We start from the raw sequence: 19,803 nt of genomic DNA on the forward strand, positions 1-19,803 counted from the left end.
ATCAGTGCAATAGTGGGACTGGAATCTTGGCCCTTAGAAGCTGACTCAGCTTACAACCCTGGCTGTGTATGTATGGCATCTACATCAGCTGTTTTATTTTATATAGGATCATCTAAAGGAATGATAAAAATTAAAGTTAAGAGGGCTGGAGAGATGGCTCAGAGGTTAAGAACACTGGTTACTCTTCCAGAGTTCCCGAGTTTGATTCCCAACAACCACATGGTGGTTCATAACTATCTAAAAATGAGATCTGGTGCCCTCTTCTGGCCTGCACATGTACATGCAGGCAGAACACTGTATACATAATAAATAAATCTTTAAAAAAATTAAAGTTAGTTCTTTCGGCCATCTTTCCGCGCCGCCACCATGGTGCACATGAACGTCCTGGCTGATGCTATCAAGAGCATCAACAATGCAGAGAAGAGAGGCAAACGCCAGGTCCTCATCAGGCCCTGCTCCAAAGTCATTGTTCGGTTCCTAACCGTGATGATGAATTACGGTTACATTGGTGAATTTGAAATCATTGATGACCACAGAGCTGGGAAGATCGTCGTGAACCTCACAGGCAGGCTGAACAAGTGTGGAGTGATAAGCCCTAGATTTGATGTGCAACTCAAAGACCTAGAAAAATGGCAGGACAACCTGCTCCCGTCCCGCCAGTTTGGCTTCATTGTACTGACCACCTCAGCTGGCATCATGGACCATGAAGAGGCAAGACGAAAGCACACAGGAGGGAAAATCCTGGGATTCTTTTTCTAGAGATGTAAAACAAATAAAAAGCCTTTATGGACTGTGAAAAAAAATATTAAAGTTAAGAAAGGGGTCTTAGAATTGGGCAGTAGTGGTGCACGCCTTTAATCCCAGCACTTGGGAGGCAGAAACAGGTGGATCTCTGTGAGTTTGAGGCCAGCCTAATCTACAAAGTGAGTTCCAGGACAGGCTCCAAAGCTACACAGAGAAACCCTGTCTTGAAAAACCAAAAGAAAAATAAAAAGAGTGGTGTGTGTGGGGGAGTCTCAGAAGATCAAGGCGTTGAATGAGAAAGCATCACTTAGTGCAAACTGTATAAACACAGAATTTCATTTCTTCTCAAGTTTGTTCCTGAAGACTAAAAAATGCAGATAAAATTTTGGAAATTCATATTAAAATTCAAATAAATCAGGGTGGACACTGCTGTTGTTGAGGACTTACAGTAAGATTTCCTTTCTTGCTTGCTTTTGTGTGTGTGTGGAGGGGTAGAGGGTCTCACTGTGTAGCCGTGGCTGAAGTGGAACTCACTATGTAGACCAGGGTGGCCTCAAACTCTCAGAGACCTGCCTACCTCTGCTTTCCAAGTGCTGAGATTAAATACTTCTTGGGTGTCACAGTTCAGAGAATGCACATCTTCAAGTGGCTCATCCATTACTTGAGGAGCCAACACTTAAGTTTTCCCCAGGCTGGAACACTTGAACGAGAATAGTATCTGAACAGCAGAGGTCACTGGACAGGCGAGACAGCAGAGCCAGCATTGACCCTGAGTCCAGGAATCACGTATGGCCAAAAGTAGAAATGTGTGAGAGCCAAGTGAGACTCCTAAAAGTAAGTTTATTTCAGGGCAGCTGCTTCAACACTAGGTCAGGTTTTCACAAGCAAATAGGATTGTGTATTTGGTTATACTTCAATTGGATGAATGGCTATCTGTGGGCACAGTCAGGTTTCTGGGACTTCCTCAGTAGTCTCCTGATCGTCTTCTGCCAATGAATTGCAATCATTTAAAAAAATTAAAACAAAAACATCACAAGGCTTATGATCCAGGACAGGAGACAGTTTAGGATGCCCTAGACAGTACAATGTTTACTATCCAGGATACAGGACAGTGTGGGATGCCCCAGACAGTACCACACTTACCATCCTGGACAGGAGACAGTGTGGGATGTCCCAAGCAGTACCACACTTACCACCCAGGACAGGAGACAGTGTGGTTGGCCTCAGACAGTACCACACTTACCATCCAGGATACGGGACAGCGTGGGATGCCCCAGACAGTACTACATTTACCATCTGGGACAGGAGACAGTGTGGGATGCCCCAGACAGTACCACACTTACCATCCAGGATACGGGGCAGAGTGGGATGCCCCAGACAGGAGCACACTTACCACCCAGGACAGGAGACAGTGTGGGATGACCTAGACAGTACCACACTTACCATCCAGGATACGGGACAGTGTGGGATGCCCCAGACAGTACCATACTTTCCATCCGGGACAGGGGATGACATAGGACACATCAGATCATCATATTATTTTAATTTAAGGAATGCACCTTTTAAGGACAGGTTTGTAAAACGTCTTTATTCATTTGTCACATATGATGTTTAGGTAGAATTTGCTTTCCAGCTTCAAACTTTGTTTTTAAACCCCTGGAAAATAAGACTTTTGGTTTGCCTTAACAAAAACTGACTTCGGAAGAAACATTTTTAGCAAAATGTTATTATAAAAGTCATAGAAAATACTGTCCTCTTCATTTTTTGTTTTTGCCAAAATGTTACATAAAATCCTTTTTAAAAATACACACATTACAAAAGAAAAACCATGAGTAGACTACACACAGCACTTTGCTCTGGACCGAGGGAGCTGCATTCCAGAAACAGTCAGTTAAGCACATTGGAAACTATGATGTCAACTCGAACAGCGCAAACCCAAATCACATCCCGCTATGAAGGCATGCAAGCCGCTGGCCAAGAACGCGACGGAACGAAAGCAGAGCAGGAAGCAGTCACAGCCACTACTTAAAAATGGTTTCCTTTTTATTACATTAATTTTTTTCAAAAATACTTTTCTTTACAATAGAACGCCTAGAAAATATTTACAACCTTCCTCTAATAAAATAGAACAGCAGTTAAATATATCTGAAAATAAGATGGGTTTTTCCATAAAATATATCTGTTAACTTTTTATATACAAGCTTTCTCAAAGGGAGTCTAAATTCATTACTGAAAAACCATTGCGTCAACCAGGAGCCGTGTGAAGACATTAGCCATTAGGAAGAGAAGTTCTTTAGGGCCGGGGGGAGGGGGCAGCTAAAACACAACACACACATGCAGATAGAATCATTTCCAGAAAAAAAAAAGTGCAATATTTTAACAAGAAGTCAATTCTTTAAGTTGATAGCCGGGAAATACTAACCCAGGTGCATGAACTGTCTCAGTAAGGAGGAGTTCTTTGGTTATTTCAAGTCAAAATATTCCTTACGCTATACTGCATGGAGAAACCAAAATTACATTATGTATTGGCTATTGGTGGTGGCGGGTCAGTTTATTTCTAATGTTTCAAACTGGGCAAATCCCCGAGCAGAAGTGCATGGACTTTCTAAAGCCCTGGGCATTTGCTCTTTTGTGTGGCTATGCTTTTCCAGACGTAGAGGCAGACAGAGCCTTGTGCTCTGCAGCTGAGTGGCGGCTGGGTGGCTCGGAAAGAAAGCTCACGCATGATGCCCAGGCAGTCTTTAACTCAACGCTTCTGAGATCATACACAGGCTACAGTAACCCTTGAAACAATAGCAACGAAAACACCCCACCTTCACCAAGAAAGAACCTCAGGATAGTTCTGGAAACAAGGATAGAAAGGAAAAGAATCTCTGAAAACAGTCTTCTGTGTGCTTTCCTGAAACTCAGAAGCCACTGCCTGAGTGGGGCTGTGGAGGGCCATGGCCCCCAGGCCCCCTGAATCTGTGCCAAATGGTTTTGTAGAATCCAATACGAAGGATGCCCAGCTCCATTCCTCCGCTAGGATGCTCTCTAATGCCAAGCTAATCATGGCCAGCACAGAGGCCCAACATGACAGTTACATTTACATAGAGTGGGGAGCTAGTCTACTCAAGGAGGGTTAAGACCTGAAGACACTCGGCCTGGAGGCCAGAGGCCATGAATGCAGAAGGAGGGCTGACGGGAGCTCCTCCGGACCAGGGGCAGGGTTCCAGTCCGACTGTGTACTGACAGTGGGAGGGGGTCAGCCCAACTGAGCCCAAAAGCCTGGGCAATGACATTTTTTGAAGGGTTACAGGTTTATTGCCTTCAAGTACAAATGGTGCCCCCTGCTGTCAGGGGCAGAGCAAAGTCATGTAGCTTAGAGAAGTCCACAATCGCTTTGGTAAGTGACTTGTAACGAATACATTCATTATTTGAATGCAAGCACTGTAGCGAACTTGAATCTGAGCCTATTTTTGTTGGCTTTCCATTGCATCTGCTATTTCTGTGTGTTAGAAAACGCTATCTCTCTGTAGCTAACATCTAGGCAGACCTCAGACCAGCACAGACAATTTGAGCAATCGGAGTGAAAAGGTTTCACAGTATGTTCAAGTGGTGCAAAGTAAGTTTAGAATTCCACTGGCCATGAACCATGTTGAGGAAAAAAAAAAAAAAAGAAAGAAAGAAAAATAGGTTCTTCTGACCCGAGAGAGGGAAGGCTTTCAGGCAGGTCAGAGCAGAATAAGAATAATTCTTGATGGGAAAACATGGCCTAAAGTCCCAGTATAAATGGGGTAATCTGCTTCCTACACACACACACACACGCACGCACACACACACGCACACATGCGCGGACACACACACAAGCAACACACGCACACACGTAGCATGCACACACCCGCGCACACACATGCACACACACGCCTGCACACACTCACACACTCACATCAATTTTGGAGATAAAAGGCAACCAGGGTGGCTGACATTGGAAAGCAAAGCAACACGAACATGAGGCTCATCCCCGCGGGAAGTGGCCTCGCGAGAACACAGCCCAGATGAGACACCTCTTAAAGATAGTTGTGCCAATTTTTTATTCCCCCCAACCCCCAACAAAAACAATTGAAAAGAAGGTAAAAGAGAAAAGAACTGGATTTGTTTCCCCTCCTTGAACCTGAAGAAAAGGACCACTTTTTAAACAGGTAGTTTAAAAGGGCTTTCAAAGGAGCAGGAAGTCCAGGTTTTCCTGACTGATGAAGGTGGAGGCCGTGCCTTCTGTGTCTCTAGGTGATGAACGAGGGGCTTAGAGTTCTGTGTCACCCTGAAGCAAAACCGAATCTTGGTCATCCAAGAGCAGATCCGTGCCCACCACCTCGGCCTCGTCCATGACCCCTAACTGCTGGACCACATCGTCGTCCAGGATGTCCACGTCCTTGACCGGCTTCATGAGACTCAGCTGGTCCAGGGGCAGCAGCTCAGGTGCCCCCACCGGCCCAGTAGTCCTCTCGATGGTGGCTGCCATTTCTGCTGCGAAAGCTGCCTTCTGAGCTTTCTGTCTCTGCTGCTCCTCTTGCTGCCGGTGGGTTTTCATGTGTGCATTCCGGCTTTTGATCTTGAAGAAGACCCTGGAAGAGAGGAACAGAGCATCTTGTGAAACCTCTGGGCAGACCTTAGATCCTGGAGATAAAGATGACCTATTCCTGCAGGGACTGGTGCAGGGGGGGATGCAGGTTGCAGGTCTGGTTTGGGGTGGCTTCCTCCTGCAGTAACCAGTCATTTCTCTGGGCACACATGGAAGAGGGCTGGGGATAGGAAAACACTGATGGTAAGTCCTGCTTCCTTCCTGTCCTAACGGAGACCTCAAAGGCTGTCCTGTCTATCCAGTCGAGCAGGTGCTTCTGCTCTGACATCTTCCTGTTCCTGTCACTAACAGCACCCTCTGCACAGGAGAACCCCAAATCCTAGGTAGACAGCCTACCGTAGACCAGCCCATCCGCCACCCCTGGCTCCCTGCCCTCTTCTTCCAGCCAGAGCTCACCAAGGACGGTCCACACACACTTAGCACATCCCTTCTCCATTACACTTTCCCGTGAGGCTCTCGACCCTTCCACTTCAACCTCATTGGACCAGCATCCAGCCCTCCCAATGGCCTTTCTTCAGGCTTTACTGTGCTGGGCTGCCAAGCCCCCATCTACCATTCCTCTTGGTCGCCATAATTGTCATCATTTCCTATTGTTTTCTTTAGAAGGAAAGTGGGTCTCAGCTAGGAAACATCTGGCGATGTCTGGAGACATACTGGATTGCTGCATCCAAGTTGGGAGGTGTCTGTCTAGCACCAAGCAGAGACCAAGGATGCTGCTACGTGTCTTATTTTAAAGGTCAGCCCTTCTCCCCCCGGCAAAGTACCCATAATGCTGGGATAAAAGGGTGCCAGGTTCTTCAGATCAAGGGTCCAGGCTCTATTCTAGCCACTGGCACACAACTGTCTGCTGATTTTCCCTACCGCTCCAAGAATATGGTGGGAAAGCGAGGTTTTGAGACAGCATGTTCTGCACATTCAACATGACTTAAGGCCATTTTCCAGTGTTAGCTCAGATAAGAGCCTGTGTTTACGGAGAAGAAGTAGCATAAATACAATTATGTGACTCTCTCAAGCCAACCCACCCACCCAGCCAGCCTTAGTCCAACAGGCTGAGGACTTGTATTGAAAAGGAACATCATTTGAGCAGCAGAAGGAGGCCATCTGTGAACTTGTCCAATGCTATTCCTAACTGGAGAAGCCCAGGAAGTATTTCTAGTTTTTGTAAAATCTTACTTGAACTTTAGAGAGGAGAAGAGGCAGGTGAGAGGCTCAGGCGGTAAAAGCGTTTGCAGAGAAAGCCTGGCTGCTTTGAGTTCGAGCCCCAGGATCCACACAAAGATGAAGGGGAGAACTGACCACACAGAGCTGCCCCTGGCCTCCCACACGTGTGCATGGGCACACACACACTAATAACAAAGACAGAAAGAAAAGATCCCAAGTAACATAAGGGCAAGACAAGAAAAATGCTCACTGCGTGCTTTTGAGCGGCCACTGGAAACAATACGAGGCAAGTGCTGCTTGCCCAAACTTAAGTGCATCCGTGCACACAGCGAGACTCCTGCAGACGGGACCCACTCTAAGCACAAGGCTCACATGCTTCACACCCACCTTTTACACACACAGCTGAAGGTACTTTTATACCTTTTCGTTTGTTTTGTTTTTTGGAGACAGGGTTTCTCTGTGTAGCCCTGGCTGTCCTGGAACTTACTTTGTAGACCAGACTGGCCTCCAACTCAGAGATCCACCTGCTTCTGCCTCCTGAGTGTTGGGATTAAAGGCTTGTGCCACCACTACCTGGCCTTTAAAATATCACAACTGTTCGTTCTATTTTATTGTTATTTTTTTTTTATATATATATATGAAAGGGCATTTGGCTGTATGTAATTCTGTGCACTGCATGTGTGCGGCACGTGTGACGCCAGAAGGGGGCATCAGAGCTTCTGGGACTGGAGACGGTTCTTAGTTACCATCTGGGAGCAAACCCAGGAAGAGCAACCAGTGCTCCCCACTGCTAGGTCAGCTCTGCAGTCCACCCGAAACGTCTCTGAGGACACGCAAGCAGAGGTCCCCACTGGCCCTACTGATCGAACTAGGAATGTTTTCCTGACAGTTTCGGAGACTCCGGTAGCTGTCTCTCCATTCCTTATGTGTTTGAGACACTGGAGATTATAAAGAGAAATGCAGCAAGGCTCCTAATGGCCACCAAGGTATGATGGTGCCAGAGCCTTGAGGTTAGGCAGAACCACCGAGAAGGAAACCATGAAGGAGCCATGTGTTTTACCACTAGTTAGGCTCTTTGTAAAGCAGCTAATCAAAGCAAAGCAGAAGGCTGGGGCAGCGTGGGAAGCCAAGCACTGATCCGGATACAGCGAGATTTAATATCAGATTTGCTGGGCTGGAGAGATGGCTCAGTGGTTAAGAGCCTGCTCCTCCAAAGGTCCTGAGTTCAATTCCCAGCAACCACATGGTGGCTCACAACCATCTGTAATGAGGTCTGGTGCCCTCTTCTGGCCTTCAGGCATACACGCAGAAAGAATATTGTATACATAATAAATAAATAAATAAATATTAAAAAAAATCAGCTTTGCTTTCCTGGTTGTGTGACTTGGAACAAGTCGTTTTACCTGACTTTAAATCTTTATTTGTAAAATAGGCATGAAAACAACTTGGACTGGATGGGGTTTTTCCCGGTGAGGACTTAGTGAGCTCACATACATGAAGTATGTAATAAAGTAGATCCCAGGACACAGCTGCTCTAGTCCCACCCACTGTTATCTTCCTCCCTTAGCTGTTGTTTTAAGGCACATGTAAAGGTGCAGGGATGAAAAATAGATTTTATCCCATGCATGGGCTCTAATCAACTAGACGTGCCGGTTTGCATCATTATGATTCAAAGGAGAGGACACTGTCAAGTGTGACGTCAGAGAATGAGGAAAGTGATTAGCAATGTCCCCTGTGAGCAGAGGCGTGAAGATCCCAGGGGCGGCATCAAGGGGAGCCCCGAGAGCCTCGGCTTTTTCTGGCTGAAGAAACAGCCCTCACAGGACAGCCATTCATGGTGACCCCAGGTTTGGCCCCTGGTTCCAGGGTACCTACTTGCCACACTCCTTGCAGGGGAAGATAGTGGTGGGGTCTGTCTCTCCACTGGTGGTGCTGTGTGATGGTGAGCTCTTTACTGAACAGTACCCACTCTGAGTGCCACCTGGCTTCTGCTTCCCAGAGGGGACAGCACCTCGGGTCTTGGCCACCTGGTTGGTGCCGCCGTGGATGCGGGCGTGGCCATTCAGTGCCTGTCGGGAGCTGAACACCTGGGGAAGAAAGGGAGTCACATGACATCTACAGTCCTGAAAAGGAAATTAGGGTCGTTAGTCACTTGTAGGAAAAACACGTGATACACGAAACAGCGCACGGTTCATACAAGCAAACACTAGGCGTGTGCCACATAAAGCTCGCACCCCAACCACAAACTGTGTCAACAACACTTCCTCAGTGGTCTAACCTGAGCCCAAGGCAGTGCGGCTCAGCACCCAGGACAGAAGCATCGCCTCAGCGCACCTTGCCCCCCATGAGTTCGAGCCTCCATTGATAGCCCATTGTTTTAATTCTTTTTTTTTGGGGGGGGGGATTTTTTTCGAGACAGAGTTTCTCCGTAGCTTTTGGTTCCTGTCCTGGAACTAGCTCTTGTAGACCAGGCTGGCCTCGAACTCACAGAGATCCGCCTGCCTCTGCCTCCCGAGTGCTGGGATTGAAGGCGTGCGCCACCACCGCCCGGCAGTTTTAATTCTTGTTGTTGCTCCCTGTGACACTGGGGATGGAGCCTGAGCCCCACACTTGCTAGGTGAGCTACAGGGCAACCAAGTGCATTGTGGAGCCACACCGAAGACCCCAAACTTTAACAGGATTAAACAAAGGACCAGGCTTTCTTCTAGTTTTGGGGACAGAGTATCATTCTGAAGGCCTAACAGGCCTGGAACCTGCTACGTGGAGTAGATTGGTCTTAAACATGAGCCAGTCCTCCTGCCTCTGCCTTCTAAGTGCTAGAATTACAAGTGTGTATCACAGTGTCCCCATTGGAAATATGCTGACCAATGACTTTGTTTGAGTTAAGAGTCTCATGCTACAGCCCAGCGGCCTTGGCCTCACTGCAGCTCAATTCTTATCCTCCTGCCTTCATCTCCCGAGTGCCGGGAGCACAGGTGTCTGCCACATGCCTGGCTAATTTTTCAAATATTGACATATTTCTTGACCTCAGAATTACAGATACTTGGGTCTGGAAGTTGGGGACAGGCTCACGCACAGCAGGGTGTTTAGTGGCCTCTGTGGCTTCTACCCACCAGATGTGGGTCCCGCTTTCCCAGTCCTCTGTCCAGAACCACTGAAGTGTGGGGCTACCATCCACACCCCCAGTCCTACAGCCCTCTTTCCGCATGTTGCTCATGGGCCCTTTTTTATTGTATCACATAAAAACCGATCTGTTCCTGATTTCCTGAACCCAGCCCCCACTGTCAGGCATGGTGTAGGTCACCACACTGTCCGTGATGGGACTTAAAAAGTCATTAAGAGTGTCTGTCTCTCTGAGCATGTCTGATTAGGCAAAGTAAAAGATGATCTCCCCCACCTCTCCAATTGGCCTAAAACCCAAACATTGGTTTTACCCTAAAACCATGAATTGAAAAGCACCCACTTTTTGAACTATTTTACCAAGAAACATTGTCATTTAAAGTCACAGCGTAATCAATTCAGAACTGAAGCAATCTGGGCCAAATGGCAGGGACGGAGTGCAGAGGCCAGGCCATTGGCGGTCCAATGCGCTGGCCATTGCTCATATTCTCTACAAAGTAAATGAAGGTGTATACACTTTGTTTTTCTAAAGCCTTTTCTTTCTTCCTTCCTTCCTTCCTTCCTTCCTTCCTTCCTTCCTTCCTTCCTTCCTTTCTTTCTTTCTTTCTTTCTTTCTTTTTGGTTTTTCGAGACAGGGTTTCTCTGTGGTTTTGGAGCCTGTCCTGGAACTAGCTCTTGTAGACCAGGCTGGTCTTGAACTCACAGAGATCCACCTGCCTCTGCCTCCCGAGTGCTGGGATTAAAGGCGTGCACCACCACCACCCGGCGCCTTTTCATTTTTAAAAAAATAATTAAAATGAATTTCTGTATTAGTAAATAAACATTTTATTTATTTATTTAGAGACAGGGTCTCACTATGTAGTCTTGACTGGCCTCAAACCAGAGACGCTTGCTTCTGCCTCCGGAGTGCAGAGACTAAAGGTGTGACCTCCTGTCCAGCCGGACATAAACTCTGTTAAGACTTTCCTTAAATGACAGACTCCATAAACAATATTAATATACTCTGCACTGGACAAGCGAACATGAGCTGGAGGACAATGATGCGTCCCAGGAAGGGGGACATTTGGGGATAACATCTCTGGAACTTGTCTATACAAGTGCGTCAGGCTTTTAGAAACCTGATTTGGGAAAAATCTCGGCAGTTTAGACTGGTGAGGATAGGCAGAATACCCAGAGTCCTCACAAATGGCCTCTAGGATTTATGGAGACTTAGCACTGAGAAGGAATTTGAGGGGGTCCCCCAGACTCCCTTTAATTTGTTCACAGCATTAATTTGCCTAGTGAATTTTTGTCCCCTAAGATTGCAAAGACAAACTTTAGTTGCTCAGAAACAACTTTCTCAAATGTCACAATAGTGACATCTAAATTAGAGTTGATAACATTTTATGGAGTATGAAAAGCTAAACCTTCCAGGGATGAAGCTGGAGGGAGTTCAGTCAGGTCTCTGCCTGGCAGCTCTTCTGGAAGTTCAAATGCATGCTGACAAGATAAGTCTGGCCTTTGGTGACATCCAGCCCAAGTGCCTGCACAGAGTACTGGAGACGGTGTAGCAGACAAGCGCACCTCCTGGAGGCCTGTGTCATTGTGGAGCTGTCAGTCACACTTCCTGAAGGCAGGAGCCCTTCTGGTTTTATTTATTTATTTAGCCTGAAGACCAGATCTTACTATCTACCACAGGCTGGCTTCAAAGTCACAGTCTCCTGGGTGCTGGGATTACAACCCTGTGCCACCGCGCTTGGCTTTAGGGGCCTCCTCTAAATTCTACAGCATGTAGCACTGTGCTCGACAGAGAACACACAGAGTCACCTCCCTTGGCTAAGCTCATTAAGAAAGTGATAGCTACATGGCCTGACCTCTGCCAGATGTCCATTGCTCTTAGAGCTAGGCACAGCTGTATGACCCTCAGGTCTCCCAGAGCCAGGGACAACACAGATACTTACAGCCCCACAGTTGGGCATTTCACAGATGAAAGAGCCAGATGGTTGGCCAGCGGCCTGCAGGGGTGGCCCCTCAGTGGGAGCCAGGGCAGGGACAGGTGGTGGCTCTGGTGACTTGGCCACTTCACTCTCCTCTTCTTTTATGGATTTCCTATCTTCTTCCGGGTCCTCTTCTTCCTCCTCTGCCTCTTCTTCCTCTTCACTTGTCTGGTATCAACAAAAGCAAGAAGGTGATATCCCCAGAAGGGGGTTTCAGTAGTGGACAGAAATCACAAGCCAGGACATGGAACACTGGGGCTGGGTCACTCTTTTCCTATGGTAGGTGACTGAGTCTGCGAGGCTGGACTCTAGACACTGGGATCTTGGGGTAGAGAATGCTCCATACTGCACTTTGGGTTCCCCCATGATCCCTTACAGAAAAACGATGCGGAGGCAGAGGCCAGAGGTGAAGATGCCCTGCCTAGCGGGTGGAGACAGCACAGTGGGTAAGCGCTAGCTATACATCATGAGGACCTGACTCCCAGACCCGGGCCCCAGATAAAAGCAGGCGTGTGTGGGCGCTGTAACCCCAGGGCTGGGAGGTGGAAACAAAGGATCCTTACAGGTTGCTGGTCAGTCAATCTAGCAAGAAGTTAAGCTCCAATCTCACGGAGAGAACCTGCCTCAAGGATAAGGTGGAGGGACCGGAGCAATGACCACCTGTTAAGAGCACTTGCTGCTCTTTCAGAGGACCTACATTCGGTTCCCAGCACTCATCTCTAGCAGGGTCACAGTCGCCAGTAACTCAAGCTCCAGGAGATCTGGCTCCCTTGGGCACTGCACCCATGTGGCATACATTTATAAAGACACGCATACATATACATAAAAGATAAAATAAGGACTGGAGAGACGGCTCAGCAGTTAAGAGTGAAGACTGTTCTTGGGAATATCCAGTGTTTAGCTCTTAGTGCCCTCACCGGGTGGCTCTCAACCACCTACCTCCAGTTGGAGTGTGTGATGTCCTCTGCGGCCTCTATCGGCCCCTGCACGAATGTGGTGCACATATATAATTCACATTCAGGCCCACAACACATATAGTAAAATAATAAAATCTTTTATGAAAACACTTTAGCTGGGGGTGGGGCTGGAGAGATGACTCAGCAGGTAAGAGCACCCGCTGTTCTTTTGAGGACACAGGTTCAGTTCCCAGCACCCACATGGTTCCAAGGGCTCTGATGCTTTCTTCTGGACTCCATGGGCATGAGGCATCATAGGCAGGTAAACACTCACACACACATACAACAGAACATTACAGTAGCAAGCTATTGAGCAGTTGGTGTGGGCAGGGCTGGGAAAGAATTCAGGGATTAATGTCATTTTGAAATAGGGATCTCTCTGTGAGTTCGAGACCAGCCTGATCTACAGAGCTAGTTCCAGGACAGGCTCCAAAGCCACAGAGAAACCCTGCCTCGAAAAACCAAAAAAAAAAAAAAAAAAAAAAAAAAAAAAAGAAGTAGCGATCTACTTATTTTTACTCATGTGTTTAAGCCTGCACAAGTTTATGTGCACCATGTGCATGCGATACCCACAGAGGCCAGAGAGCATGCAATTCTCTGGAGCTGGAGTTACAGATAGTTATGAGCTGCCTAATATGGGCGCTGGGTACCAAACCTGAGGCTTAGGTAAGAGCAGGAAGAGCCGCCTCGCCAATCTTTTTTTTTCTTCCTCCCTCCCTTTTTAGACAGAGTCTCGTGTAGCTCAGGCTGGCTTTGACCTTGCTATGTAGCCAAGGCTGCCCTTGACTTCTGAACCTCCTATTTCTATCTCTCAAGTGCTGAAATTATAAGCAGAGCCTACTACCATACCTCTCTCTCTCTTTTCCCAGACAAGGTCTCACTACGTAGCCCAGACTGGCTTTGAAGTTGCAACTGAAGAGGTAATTCTTTTGCCTCAGCTTCCTAAGTGATGTTACAGACATGCATTACCATGCCTGGCTAAACACAGGATTTTAAGGAACTCCCATCTATCTCCTGCCTGAGCAGCTACTAGACTCTACTTGGGTAGAGTGAGGTGGCTGGCTCTTGCATGCCCGGAAGTGGCTGAGGACCAGGACACAGGAATTCTCCAGCAGTCTTCACCTGACAAGCCATTTGTCTCTGCTAGGTCCTCCTGTATACCCACTGTTTACAGCAAGAATCTCCAGTTTGTTTGTCCCCTGAGCCTCTAGGTAAGCCTTTGGTTCTCAGAATCACGAAGCAGGAATTTCCAAGAAGAATAAAAATTTCTGAGAACAGTGGTACCCTGAATCCAGAAACCACAGGTTTCCTCTTTCATGAGTTATTTTATTTTTATTTTTAGACAAAGTCTTATCACTCTCATCACTACATAAATCTGACTGGCCTAGAACTCACTGTAGACCAGACTGGCCTTGAAAGGAAAGAGATCCACCTGCCTCTGCTTCCCAAGTGCTGGTATTGAAGGTGTGTGATACCGCACCTGGCATTTATACTTTTATTTTTAAACTATGTGTATGTCTTTGTATGTGGTATGTGCACGTGGATGCCCTTGGAAGCCAGAGGCATCAGATTCCCCAGAGCTGGAGTTGAAGGCTACTATGAGATGCCCAGTGGATGTGCTAGGAATCAAACTCAGGTCCTCCGGAAGAACATTGAGTGCTCTTAACCACTGAGTCATCTCTCCAGCCTCTCCACCCTCCTCCCCTCTCCCCTCTTTAAGACAAAGTATCACTCCATAGTCCAGACTGGTCTAAAATACATTGTGTATTCCAAGATGGACCAACTCATGCCAACCATGCCTCTGCCTCCTGAGTACTGGAGCACATTACAAGTGTACATCACCATAGGTGGCCTCTCTCCAGTTTTGATTTAGGGGTGGGTTGTGAGAGAACAAGGCAGTTGCCACTTTCCCCTGCTTCAGTGCTAGTCACAGGTGACACTATGCAGACATATATTCAAGAGGCTGCATTAGCAAGGTATGTGTAAGAAATGGCCAGTTTCCAGCCAGTTAACTGACCACTTAGTAATAATTACGCAGTCAGTGTGAATGGACACAGGCCCAGCACCTATAGTAGTTTCTGGAATAAGGCACAGACCACACAGGCTGACTTTACATAGGTGGTCTTCTGTATCTGCCTATCACCTTTCAAATCCAGAGTCTCAGGCAAAACCATGGACACCTACTTTCAAAGAACAGGGGGACTTTGTAGTCACAGCTATTAAGTGGACCATGGTCTCCAGTTTGGCATTGATGAAACACCCTTTGTACCGAAGCTTTTGACAACAATGGCATTTGTTCCATGGATGTACTATAATTGCAGTTTTCTCACAAGGCCATCACTAGGAACTCTGAAGACAAACTTCACATGGCCACAAAGTTACAGACTGAATTCTGCTGTCTGGTGCTTCTGAATGTTTCGGGAATTCAGATGGGTTTTCATTACAAGTGGCAATCTGTACAAGTTCACAACATATTTATCATCAAGACAGAGTGACTCAGATGTGAAGATAGGAGAACCAAACCCAACATGTAGTAGTCTGTAGCTACATGCCGGGCATTTTACGATGCACGGCAGAAGAAAGCGAATGACTTCAGATGGGAATCGGTCAAACACAGGAGAGGGAGGAGATACATACATACATGTATGTGTATAAAACTATAAGTGGACATAATTGTATGTGTGTGTGTTTGTGTGCGTGTATGCCACTAGCATGCCCTGCCTACAGAAGCCAGAAAAGGCATTAGATCCCCTGTACCTGGAGTTACTGACAATTGTGAGCAGTCCTCTGTGGGTGCTGGGAATAAACCCAGCTCCTCTGGGAAAGCAGCAAGCTCTTAACCGGAGCCATCTCTCCAGCCCGAGGAGCTATATTTAACATGGCGCCCGACCCTCGACTGTGCATACCGAGAGTTCCTTATGGAGGGTGGCGCTTCTATACCCACGCTCCAAGAAGCGGGGAAATTGGAATACAGACTTTCAACCCCAATCTGCCAAAGACATATGTCTAAGTGTCACGGTTTTTCTTGACAGCAATGAAGAAATGAAGAAAAGGTATTAAATGTGCAGTGTCAATCAGGCACCTTCCCCCACCCCCATAAGACTTCTGATTCTCCCAAAACTCTTTATAGATTTCTTTCTTAAGCAAATCAGAAAGTCAGCCAGATAAGTCATTCCTTAGCTCTACAGCCGGCAAAGAAATTGAACTGAGAGGCTGGGAAGACGGCTCAGTTGGTAAAGTGGTTGCTTTGCAAACATGAGGACCAGAGTTCAAATCCCAGAATCCACTAAAGAAGTTTGGCGCAGTGGCATATGCTTGTCATCCCAGAACTGTGACGGTGGAGATGGGATCACTTGACAGTCAGCCAAACCTCACTAGTTAGTTCTGGATCCCAGTGAGACCCAGACTCAAAAAGTAAGGTGGGAGGCACACTTCCTCTAAGAGAGGAAGGGCCAGTGATGGCCCAGGCTGGGTCTCACCCAATCCTGCTGAGCCAGCGCTCATGCCGCACCCACCCTGACCATTGCAGAATCGTTCCTAACCAACCCTGTAGGGCCTCAGTTGTCCCTGAGCTCCCTCAGCGAGCCCCTTTGTATTTCCTCTGTGAGAAATGCTCACTTGCCTTTCAGCATTTACACATGCGTGCATGTGTGCGTGTGTGTGTGCGTGCATGCATGTGCGTGTGTATGTGCTCACACACATACCAAGACCCACATGTTGAGGTCAGAGGACAACTTTTAGTAGCAGGTTCTCTCCTTCCACCTTATGGTCCAGGGACTGAACTCCGATCGTCAGGCTTGGCAGCAGGCTCCTTTACCTTCTGTGTCATCTTGATGGCCCCCCACTTGCCATTTAATAAAGCCCCGAAGACCAGGTCCATGGGCTAGGGCTGGGCCTTCTGCACACATGACCCTGTCCTCCCAGGTTTCCATTTCTACTTGGCAACCGGTGCTCAGAATGTTGACTGTACTCTCAGAGCCCAAGGGTAAGCTGCAGCTACGACACGGGTGTTAAACAAAGCCTGCTTTTATGGGCCTGAGTCACCTTTTCACATAAGCCTTTGCTTTCCCCGAACATGCAAGGGACAGGGCGTGTTTGCTGCTGATCCCGACTAGTGCTGGGGAGTTGCCAGTGAGTCAGTAGGTGTGGCGCCTTCTCTACCGTTCTTCCTCATCTGAGACTGCACTGTGGCCTTTTCTCTGCTAACAAGCACTGAACGAGATGGCACATGATCATGTCTCTCTAATAGCATCCCTCTGTTCAGGATCTCTTTGCTCCTTTCATCTCCCTCCAGAGTTCACACAGAGATGCTACTATGGACTATTGTCTCAGAAAAATGTCCATTCATTGGACAAATATTTAGCGAGTGTCATTACAGTATTCCCTGGGTGCTGTCCCTAGGCCCTGTCACTGCAGAACCTGGGAAATGACTTTCTCTTAGCAGACCACATGTGATTCTCCCTTATGTGCATGTGTGTGGAGGTCAGAGGCTGATGGGAGGAGCCTTCCTCTATCACTCTCAGCCATATACACTGGGAAAGAGTCTCTCAATGCATCTGAGAGTTCACAGATGAGGTTCATTGGGTCTCCTATCTCCGAACACTAGAATTGTGGCTATGTAGGCATGTTTGAATGACATTTACATGGATTCTGGGGACCCAAATTTGGGTCCCCACGCTTGCAGGACAAGCACTTTACCCACGGAACAATCTCCCTAGTCCCTGATATCTGACTTTATCTTTTCCCAAAACACAGCAGTAACATGGTCCAGAACATTCCAGAAACAAATGGGACTTTCCAAATCACTGAAATCATCTGTTCCACTTTACAGTTCAGCAGGGGCGAGGTCCTAGGTCTGAGGCTGGCATTTCCCATGGTTCCTTGCTTACTGTCTATTCTGCTCATGTGAACAGCAAGGCTCTGTGACCCTGGGCAAACCTCTTTCCTGGGCTGCAGTCGGTGTATCCTTTTGCAGTATCTAAGACTTTCTGGTTCTCACCTCATACTGTTCTCAAACACTCTTAGAATGCATAGTCAAGTTTTCACTGTAAGCATGACATCATCCCAACTAGACTATGTCCTGTGAGTGGTGAGGACACAGAAGGCAGACACCGGTTAGCATCCTGAGTGTTGACATCCACACATATTGCTGTTTAAACATTAAGGAAAAAAACAAAAGGTTTTTTTTTTTGCTTTCTGGGTCCCCTCTGCTTTGTAGAGGATCTTTGTCTCTGTGTGTCTGCTGCATGTTTCCTCATCCTCAACAAATGCCCTTCTTCAACTGCATAAGTAAGTCATGTGCACAAGTGTTTTGCCTGTGTGTTTGTATGTGCACCTTGTTTTGTTTGATGCTTGAGGAGGCCAGAAGAGGGCGCTAGATCCCCTGAGACTGGAGTTACAGACAGCTGTGACAGCTCAGGGAACCAAACCCAAGCCCCCTGCAAGAGGAGTCAGTGCTCTTAACCACTGTCTGTCCAGCTCACATATTGGTGTTTGTGTTGTGGGAATTAATTGCTTTCAGTTGACTGAGCCATAGGAGGCTGTGCTTTTTTCCTTCTTTCACATTTTGTATATTCATTTTTTAATAATTTATTTGTGTTTTATATACATTGGTGTTTTGTCTGCATGTATGTCTATGTGAGGGTGTCAGATCCCCTGGAACAGGAGTTACAGACAGTTGTGAGCTGCCATGTGGGTGCTGGGAATTGAACCTGGGTTCTCTGGAAGAGCAGCCAGTGCTCTTAACCACTGAGCCATCTCTCCAGCCCTGTACAGTCATTTTTAAAAGACTTATTTATTTATTAGGTGTTTTGAGACAGGGTTTCTCTGTGTATCCTTGGGTGTTTTGGAATAAGCTCTCTGGACCAGATTGGGACTCCTGACTGTGTAGAGACACAAAGCAATCACATCTTTTATTAGAGGAAGGGTTACAGCCTGAACCTGAGGACGCCTTCCTTCTGCCTACACCTAGAAATCAAGTCCTAAGTCTCATAAGAGAGTCGGGAACTCTGTCCCCTTTTCCAGTTCCTATCGGGGAAAGCAAAAGCACAGCAGTCACTAGTACTCCAGGAAGAGAGCAGGAGCCGGCAGAGGTGCCAATGCACAGTATCACTCACCATGCAGTCATCAATGGTTTCCGCTAGGCGTGTCCGGTGTCTCCTCCCTAGCCGCATTATCTTCTTCCAGGTGTAGTAGTACTCCACACACTGAGCTACTGTCTTGGACTTCACCTGCCAAGAAAGTGTACCATGATTAGCTCCAGCACTGGACGGCAGGCGAGCTTTGTGGAACATCTAAGTCTGTAATAGGTAGAGGCATGCCGATCTCTGAGAGTTCAAGGCTAACCTGGTCTACCTAGGGAGTTCCAGGCCAGCCAGGGCTACACGGTAAGACTCTTTCTCAGAAGACAGAGACAAAACCAAAAACAAAACAGTAGGAACTATTCTTTCCATGCTCTTCCCCGGACAGCTGCAACATAAGTCGGTTCTCCTAACCATTTCTATTAAAAAAATTGTAAATTTATGCATGTGTATTTTCTCAAGTGTGGTCACACGTGTGGAGGTCAGAGGACAAATTGTGGGAGTCAGTTTTCTCCTTTCACCATGTGAGTCCAGGGGATCAAACTCAGGTCATTGGACTTGGCAGCAAGCTCCTTGAGCCATAACTGGTCCCCTACTATTCATTTATCTTAGGGCTATTCCAGAAATTCTTTACGCAGGCAATAACAAGAAGCACAAATGCATGCCCTTCCCTCTGCCGTCTTTCCCTCATGAGAGGCAGCGGGCACTCCATCAACACTATCTTTTTTTTTTTTTTTTTTTTTTTTGGTTTTTCGAGACAGGGTTTCTCTGTAGCTTTGGAGCCTGTCCTGGAACTAGCTCTGTAGACCAGGCTGGTCTCGAACTCACAGAGATCCGCCTGCCTCTGCCTCCCGAGTGCTGGGATTAAAGGCGTGCGCCACCATCGCCCGGCCCCCATCAACACTATCTTGTGACGTGATAACCTCTCCCCCCATGCAGAGCAGTCTGCAGAGATCTTCTTTCCTAAGCTACACACATCACAGATGCTTTTCCATTTAAAGGGCTCCGCTCTGTCTTGATGACTCTTAAAACCTATTTATGATCTAGTATGGTGCATACCTGCAATCGCAACACTTGGTAAGTTGGGGCAGAGGGATCAGAAATTAATGTCCAGACTCAGCTATGTAGCCAGTTCCAGGCTAGCC

The 19,803-nt window shown here is 47.3% G+C and overlaps 2 protein-coding genes across 19 annotated transcripts in view; one reads left to right on the forward strand and one right to left on the reverse strand.

Moving 5' to 3' along the window:
* The first annotated feature begins 363 nt into the window (after positions 1 to 363).
* On the forward strand, positions 364 to 764 carry LOC130862320 (40S ribosomal protein S15a-like). Its single transcript, XM_057751879.1, has one exon. It carries the CDS (start codon positions 367 to 369, stop codon positions 757 to 759), a length of 393 nt encoding a protein of 130 aa, XP_057607862.1. The 5' UTR covers positions 364 to 366; the 3' UTR covers positions 760 to 764.
* A 1,559-nt stretch (positions 765 to 2,323) lies between these two features.
* Trerf1 (transcriptional regulating factor 1) overlaps positions 2,324 to 19,803 on the reverse strand; it is a 231,807-nt gene continuing 214,327 nt past the window's right edge. For 12 of the 18 annotated variants that reach the window (XM_057751033.1, XM_057751028.1, XM_057751023.1 and 9 more), the window contains 4 exons: positions 18,695 to 18,808; positions 11,587 to 11,790; positions 8,402 to 8,649; positions 2,324 to 5,348 (listed from right to left, as the gene is read on the reverse strand). In XM_057751033.1, coding sequence (XP_057607016.1) covers positions 5,027 to 5,348; positions 8,402 to 8,649; positions 11,587 to 11,790; positions 18,695 to 18,808 — 888 coding nt within the window. In that variant the 3' untranslated portion in view covers positions 2,324 to 5,026. The remainder of the gene's footprint in view (positions 5,349 to 8,401; positions 8,650 to 11,586; positions 11,791 to 18,694; positions 18,809 to 19,803) is intronic. The other 6 variants (XM_057751034.1, XM_057751031.1, XM_057751026.1 and 3 more) reach the window with 1 other exon arrangement.

Source organism: Chionomys nivalis, chromosome 19 (genome assembly GCF_950005125.1).
Source record: "Chionomys nivalis chromosome 19, mChiNiv1.1, whole genome shotgun sequence".
Lineage (NCBI taxonomy): Eukaryota > Metazoa > Chordata > Mammalia > Rodentia > Cricetidae > Chionomys > Chionomys nivalis.

Excerpts from the sequence above, each read along its gene's own strand:
- LOC130862320 (XM_057751879.1), top strand. The coding sequence starts at position 367 with ATGGTGCACATGAACGTCCTGGCTGATGCTATCAAGAGCATCAACAAT.